At 43.1% G+C, this 8,120-nt stretch overlaps 2 protein-coding genes across 2 annotated transcripts in view; one reads left to right on the top strand and one right to left on the bottom strand.

The window, feature by feature from the left end:
* The window catches only part of NECAB3 (N-terminal EF-hand calcium binding protein 3), a 121,654-nt gene that overhangs the window by 72,340 nt on the left and 41,194 nt on the right, over window positions 1–8,120 (top strand). The window lies entirely within an intron of this gene.
* ACTL10 (actin like 10) lies at window positions 1,250–2,398 on the bottom strand. The gene has a single exon (XM_019513007.1). It carries the CDS (start codon window positions 2,366–2,368, stop codon window positions 1,250–1,252), a length of 1,119 nt encoding a protein of 372 aa, XP_019368552.1. The 5' UTR covers window positions 2,369–2,398.

Genomic DNA, 8,120 nt, shown 5'->3' on the forward strand with positions numbered 1-8,120 from the left:
AAAAAAAAAAAAAAAAAAAAAAAAAAAAAAAAAAAAACCCACACAAAATCCCAGCTTCCTCCTTAGTAATAACATTGCCCTGTCTCAGAGTATTACTGTACTAGAGAACAACTGCTCTGTGGCTAAGGTTGGAAAATGATGGTGAGCTTCTCTGCTAACATCCACTAACCTGAGAGAAATTATGATGGCAGCAAATGGGGCCCAGGATGCTCCATAATTGCTCCAAGCTGCTCAACTATAAGAACAAAAGGTTTCTTGAGACTCCATGCTGACAGGTTGGGTTTTGGTCCCAGATGCAATTTTCCTACCAGATTTGATATGCACAAGGGGTTCCTGAATTAGGACACTTTAAAAAAAGATGTTCAGAATTCAGAAAGACTTGTAACTTGTGCTGGATTTTATAGCAAACTGCCAAAGAAAAGGAGAGGTTTTGGAGAACTGGCCTCTTCAACTTGGAATCCAGTGCCCAGTACCACTGTTTAGTGGATTCTAAGTTGAAATCAGGAGTTACTAATGTCTGTATTAGCCAAGTTGAAATGGCAGTACAAGGAGAAAGACCCTGTGGCAAGTTTTCTCCTAACCTGTTCTTCTCATGCCTCTCCATGAAGGTCCCCTGAGCTCCACCCCATTGCATCCAGTAGAATTCCAAGGTATGCTAGAAGGGGGATTCATCTAGTAGCTATAGGATTAAATCTCCTTTCTAGTGGACTTTCAGAACATTTCCAATACAGTTAAGGACATTTCCTGACAGGACTTTATTATGATGAAGTTGCAAGAACACATCCTATTCTGTGTATGTACTATCTCCAGCCTTGAAAGGTAGTAACTTAGAATATTAGGGGTTGTCTGAATATGAAATGGGACACAATTAATAACATTAGTTTGAACTGGGTATTTTAGTGCAGATCTGTTTGCATGGGGATATGCTTATTTCAAACTATACACACTTGCACCAAAATAATCAAACGTTGGAATAAAATATAATTTAATTATTTTGGCCCAGTTAGTGTCAAGAGTAGCTTTAAAATAGAAACCAAAGAAATATGAAGTTTTTGTTTTTTTAAACAGAAGACTAATTAGCATTCAGATAACTGCAGGCTTATTCCACTCCAGTGGAGAGAACAAGAATTAAGATACTAAATGCACTGCTCTTCTCTGTTACCAAGCATTTTGCATTCCTGCCTGGGCTTTATTTTAATAGAAGGAAATAAACAGTTTCAAGCTAGCAGGCAACTTATCCCTGGTTTGACTAATTGAATTTCTTGTGCACATGCTCTGCCCCATGTTCCTGGTACTCGCTCTTTGTCATCCACCTGTGCTGGAAAGATTTGTGTGAAGCTACCATGGATCCTCCAGCCCAGGCTGCCAGACTCCTTTCTGGGTTTGCCAGAATTTTAATCTGGTAACCTCTGCCATGGAACAACACCTCCAGCTCAGAGCACATCCTGTCATGGAAGCCTGGGAACATTGACGAGCCCCCTGATAACACAATGTTACTGAGCATGTCCTCCTTGTACTCATCCGGCATCTTCTGGAGGCTCTGGAAGGCAAGGAGATGAAGACCTGGAGAATTTTGGTCCAGCAGCTTTGGCTGAAAAAGTGGCTCTGGGCAACAGAACCGTTCCTTAGTCAAGGTTATCCAGTGGCCATCAGGAGTCTTGCAGCTGATAGGATGCTGCTGCACTTCATCTTGGAGGTCTCTTTCATAGTCCATAGACACGTAGCAGCACTGCTTCTTCATCTGGGTTACTGTCTTCTTCTCCAAGGCATTGAGGACCTGTGGGTTATTGGAGCTCTTTAGCAGCAGGTTGTGCATGTGTTTGGAAAGGAAGCACCCAGCCACATCTAAACGATAGGTGGCATCCCTGCAGGTTTGCCCAGCACAGATAGAAGTGCTGTGAGACACCCCAGCCCCAGCTTCCACAGCAAGGCCTGTGACCCTGCCATGTGAGCAGAGGGAAAGAAGCCCTGTGTTAGCCACATACAAAGCTGGGGTGCCAAAGGCCTCAAAAAGCACCTCTGCCATCTTTTCCCGGTTGGTGGTAGGACAGGAGGGAGAGTCAGTCATGATCACAGGGTGATCTTCAGGAGGGACTCTCAGCCCACAGAAGAAGAGATGGCTCCATAGGTTCTCCATGGCTTCCCAGTCAATAACAATGCCATGCTTGAGTGGGTGGCTTCCAGATGCTGCAGCAGTTTCCATCTCACAGCCAGTGGTGGTGCGATGCCATGGAGTCTCCCACATCACAGCTGGGCAGCTGGGAGCTACAGCTGTTGTCTTCAGGACTGACTTGGGTTTGTCCTCCCCAGCAAAGCCTGCCCGAGTAAAGCCACTACCATTGTCTATCACGATGGCGGTCTTTCCCATAGCGTTACCTGTACCACCAAAGTGTCTGAATTTTACCCACCTGTGACTTCAGAATGGGCAGAATTACTAGTCAATGATTAGAGAGATGGAAAGCAATAAAAAGGCTGACTCACTCTGCAATGAAACAAAAGATTATCTAGAGAAAAGTGTCTAATCATGTTAACAATTAAATAAAAAAGCATTGTTAACCCACTGTGGCAGCTGAGAAGCAGTGACCAAGACTCAGGTTCCTTTGGTGGCAATAATTAGGTTTTTCTGGGCATGTCTACACATACGTTTGAATGCATGTTAACCTATTTTAATGAGCATTAAAGCATCTAAAAAAAACCCTGTTCACCTTTGCTAACTTACATTAAAATAGGTTAATGTGCCCTTTTCTAGTATCTTACAATGGAGGTACTAAATTTAATGTGCATTAAATTTAGTACCTGAAATGCATTAATTAACATGTAGACACACCTACAGTAGAGCTACCATCAACATGAATTAGTCCTGCAAGGTACCTTTGGCTTTCCCAGCATGGGTCTGTTTATGTGTCAGTATTGTGACATTCCATTGGTGCCACACAACACTAGAAACGAGATTCTCAAGAGAGACGATTCATTGCATTTTTGCCACCAGGGTCAATTCTGTAAATGTGCTCTGAGCATAACTAAGCCAAGCTTGGGTTGGGGAGACTGCCTGAACAGAGATAATGTCTCTGCAAGGGAAGGATGAAGCTGTCGGTTCATGTGCAGAGTGACCAAGAGCTGGATCATGTTGGGAAAAGAAGCTTTAAAAGTTGGGGAGCTGTGAACTGGGACTGGGAATGTGGACAGCAAATATATTTGTGAAACCCATTGGCCTCCTATCCATGAAGGTTAGTCCAGGAAGAAAGGCAGAAGGGAGGGCAGGGTAACATCAGACAAAGTAGGCTATCACCTACAGAAGCGTATGCAGTTTTTAATGAGTTAGTCTCTAAGGTGCCACCCTGCCCTCCCTTTTGCCTGATATCAGACTAATGTGACTAACTACTTCCTTTATGCATAAAGAAAGTGATAACCTACTATTGCCACCAGTTACTTAGCTCAAGTAATAGCGGTTTATGTGGTGGATATAAAGTTTTCAAGCCTTCAGATAAATCAGGACTATATTATGATGCCACATGGTGAAATTTTCTGGTTTTTACTTTTCTTTTTTAAAATCTAGGAATTTACATTAAAAACATGCATGCTTTGACACTTAAATAAATGAAAAATAAAATACTTAAAGTTAGGAAATGCCAGCATGAACATTATCGATTACAAGATGAATTCAGTTCCCTTGTGGTCCTTGCATTTTGATATACCTTTAATTACATGCTCATATTCTGTTTTTTTCCCACACTGCCCCTACCTCATTCAGTACCCAAGACAGAATTACAGTACAGCTGTAGCTGAATTTCCCGTTCTGAGGGGTCACTAGTCTGCTGTAATGGTCCCAGTGTTTGGATCTCATCTGCTTTTATAAGCACTATCCAGATACTTTCTTCAGCTCTGGCCTCTCACACACTCCTAGGGCATAGATTCCCACTCTGGCCCCCTTGCTTACAAAATACAACCCTTCAGTCCAGTTGCTGTAAACCCTGAGACCAGGTTTGATCTCTCCTTCCTAATCTCTGCAGTAGTTTGTGCATGTTCCCCCAGAATTTCATCCTCATGGGCAGTCTGAAATATAATTTAACTCTCATGGGCCACATGATAGATAAATTAGGGAACCCATAGTCTTTACAAAGGGATTTCTTAAACACATGTTCTTTACTGTTAGATGACACAGAAGAGTGAAAACCACCTCAAACCTGAACCTGAACCTGACTCCCCTTTCCAGCTCCCCTCACCCCTGCACCTTTTGAGCCTTCACCTCTCCTGAATGTTCTGGGGAGAATATAAACCCTCCCTGCCTCCACTGCAGGTGCATCTGCACATACTTTTAATGCACTGTAAGCTTACTGCACAGCAAAATACTTCACAGTAAGCTTTCCCCTAGAGCGTGTCTACACGTGTGCCTGTCAGAAGCAAATTTGCTTCTGATGGAAGCAATTCAGTATAGGGCTATTCTGCCCTGCTGTGCCCTGCTGCAGTATCCAGAGGGAGTCCAGGCTCTTCTGGGTGCCAGTCCCTGGCTGGCAGAGGGCACTCGGGTCAGGCCTGGGCTCAGGGGGTTGGGGGGCGCAAGGGGACCTGTTTCCCAGCCGCACTCACCAATCAGCAGATCAGGGTGCAGGGCTGGGAAACTGCCCCTTCCCCCAGCAGCTGTTTACCAGCTGTGGCCAATTGGGATGTGGGGCTTGGAAAAAGCTGCTGGGGAATCATAGAATCATAGGGCTGGAAGGGACCCCGAAGGATCATCAGGTCCAGGCCTCTGCATGACCAGGAAAGACATCTGTGGTCAGATGACCCCAGCCAGGTGACCATCCAGTTTTCTCTTGAAGACCTCTAGGGTAGATGATTGTACCACCTCTGGGAGGAGCTTGTTTCATAGTCTGGGCACCCTAGTTGGGAAGGGGACAGCTTCCGAGCCCCACGCCCTGATCTGCTGATCAGTTCATGGGGCTGGGAGGCAGCTGCCTGGGACAGGATACAGTTCCCCCACCCCCTGCTGCCTGGACTGACAGGGACAAATTGCTCCTAGTCAGCTGTCTGCATGTGCACTACTGTGCAGTTGCTACTACGTAATTAATCTATGTGTATGTACAAGTAGTAGCCAACTGCACAGTAGACTAATTTACTGCACAGTAAATGCTGTGCATGTGTAGACTGTGATGTTTTACTGTGTAGTAAATTAGTCTACTGCACAATAAAGTGTCTCATGTACAATTGCCCAGTATCTTTTTCTCCTCCTGAGAGGCAAGGACTTTTTGGTGATACCACTTATCAGACCAATTATATAGCTGGAAGAAATGTTGAACAAGTTCTCAGGAAAAAAGTGCCCTTCTTCACATTATAGTGGTCTGGGCTTCCACTTAGCAGCATATCATTTTTAAAGGTAGTCTGACACCTCCTTTTCTTATGCCAGGGTTTTCCATTTTCCAGCCCCTGTGTAGGATTGTTAGGGAATGGTCATTAAAATTAATGATTTAACTACTAACACCCATTGTTCCATCAGATTAAGGCTATTCAGAAATGATGGCCTTGTTTCAGCTGCACAGGCATTGTCTGTTTTCTGCCATAAAATGGAAGATTTAATTCATATGGACTATTACAAATGCAGAGTGTTCATAAAATACAATGCAGTTTATAACAGGACACAGATGTATCCCCCCAACTGCTGTACTTATTCTGTGGATGAATAAGGTATAAATAGGGCAAGAGTGATTTAAACTAAAGTACAGTGTTGGCACAAGAATACATAGATGTACACTGGCCATAAATTGATGTAGGATAGAAAGAAGAAGGTTCCTAACCATGAGAAAAGTGAGGTTCTGGAACAGTCTTCCAGTAGGAGCATTGGGTTGCATATAAGTTGTTTTCAGATGAAGAATGATATATATATGAATACAACTATATGACATGCTTGCCTGCAAGAGGAGGGGATAAGCCTTCAGCACCCTGCCAAGTTGCTTGTAGTCTAATGTTCCTCAGTCTATAATGACTGCCAGAGAAAATCCTATGAGAAAATTCTGTTTTCAGAGCAATGTATTGTGAGAGTAAATAAGGCCTGGGTTGAGACACATAGAGCAATGAGGAGAAAGCAAAATATTGAACACTTGTGCTCATTTGGTGAACCCTGTCCATCCTCTATGCAAAATGAGGCAGGCCAGGGGTCCCATAGAAAAAATATTAGGTGACCATGTAATTAAAGACAATATTATAATATATGTATAAAAGAGGGCTGAGGTAACAGTGGGAAGCAGTAGGAAGGTCTGCATCTGGAAGGGAAGGCCACTTCCCCCCTAGCCAAATGTAGATGGTAAAGAGCTAGTGGGGTCACTGCTGTGATATTACTGTCAGTACGGTTAAAATCCCCCCTCAATTGTAAATACTAGTAACTAATGGCAGATGCAGCATCAAGTCAATGGGGCTGATATTATCTCTGCTGTATCCTTTAGCAGCTTTCCCCAACCTACCCTCATCCTTCTCAGTCTTGTCTGGGTTGCACTTCAGCCAACATGCCCTCATCCATGCCCCCATCTTAACTAGACAATAGGTGAGGCACTGCACTGCACTTTCTGAATCAGACATGACAGAGATAGATATGTGGAGTTTCATGCCAAAAAACCTCTCATCCCATGAATCCTCTGTAAGTCTCCCAGTGGCCTAGTGTATGCACTGAATAGGATATAAATAGTCAGAAACAGCAAATAGTGGGACAGTGATGTCATAATCCCTTAAATTATTTAATATAACAATATGTTTGAACCCAATGTTCTCCTACTATGTACTGCCTTTCTTCCTTTTTTGACTTGCTGCTCCTGTACTATTTCCCCTATCCTTCAAGGAATGGTGTAGACCTAACCACAATGTGGCTAAGAGAAATGTCTCTTAAAATGTCTTTTAAAAATCAAAAACAAATATGTGTATCTCTGTTGACCTGAAGAAATGCATATTCTGTGTTGCTCATGTTCCCAAAACAGAAGGAAGGTGCACCCTGCACTGTAGCCCCATACAAGCCAATAATCCAGTAGCATCACTGATAGGAGGGATTCATGGGTGCTTGAATTCCCTCACCTGGTGATTTTCAAGTGTTTATCTTCACTTCTCTTTGACTCCAAGGTCCTCTTGGGGTTGTGACAGGACAGAATTTGAGGTCTTCTTTATAGTCTAAGACTGCTGGTGGTGGGACCCACCTGGGGAAGTTCTCCTGGAAGTTCTGGAATCTGGAAGTTCTCCTGGAAGTTCTGGAAATGAATTGTTGGCTCATGTTGCCTCATAGAGCACCACACACAGGTTGGAGCAGCACAGGTTTTGGAATCTGTAACATGAGTTAGCATTCAGTGTCATACCAATTCTCTGCTCCTCATTGTCATCACAACTGAGAAGCACTGTCCCCAAGGGAAGATACAGTAATACTGATCCCTGGGCAGATTCCAGCACTTAGTTTTGTCATGTTGCTGTGCTCTGTTAAATAGCTGTTACATCTCACCTAAAGAAGGGGGGCATGTCTGCATGAGATACAATGTTGCCGTAGTGACCAGCTACAGCAATGTAGCTCATTGCTACTGTGAGGTAGTGTGGGCGATGCCACCACTACTTCTACCCCTCTATTATTTCTGTCTTTACATTCCTGTTCACTTCCCAGTCTCTCTGTCTCTCTCTCTCTCTTTTAAACACACACACATACTTTCCATCAAAGCTCTCTGCCAGAAAGACTTTCCTCCAGACAGTTTTTGTTCTTGAGTCAACTTTGTTTTGGTTGGGAGCTTAATGTCACTCCATAAAAGACTGTTTCTTTATGGCTGCCATAAATGAAAAGTAGTAGTGGAGTGTTCTTGTTGCTATGGTGTTGTAGGAAAGATAAGAGAGGCAAGATTTTCTGGTAATATCTTTTACTGGACCAACCATATAGTTGGAAAGATGTTAGGGAAACTTTTAGGCACAAGGGCATTTTTGTTTGTCCAATAAAACATAAAAAAATCTATTGTTAGTCCAATTAAAAATATCACAAAAACATCTTACTTCTCCCATAAATGAAGGGTAATAGTTATATCCAACAGCATGATTAAGGTTTAATTCTACTTATAACTATATTTATTGATAGGAATTGATTCACACAAACACTAGACTGCAGTACTATG

The sequence above is a fragment of the Gavialis gangeticus genome, unplaced genomic scaffold (genome assembly GCF_001723915.1).
Source record: "Gavialis gangeticus isolate Ggan-Ray unplaced genomic scaffold, GavGan_comp1, whole genome shotgun sequence".
Classification (NCBI taxonomy): Eukaryota; Metazoa; Chordata; order Crocodylia; family Gavialidae; genus Gavialis; species Gavialis gangeticus.

Excerpts from the sequence above, each read along its gene's own strand:
- ACTL10 (XM_019513007.1), bottom strand. The coding sequence starts at position 2,368 with ATGGGAAAGACCGCCATCGTGATAGACAATGGTAGTGGCTTTACTCGG.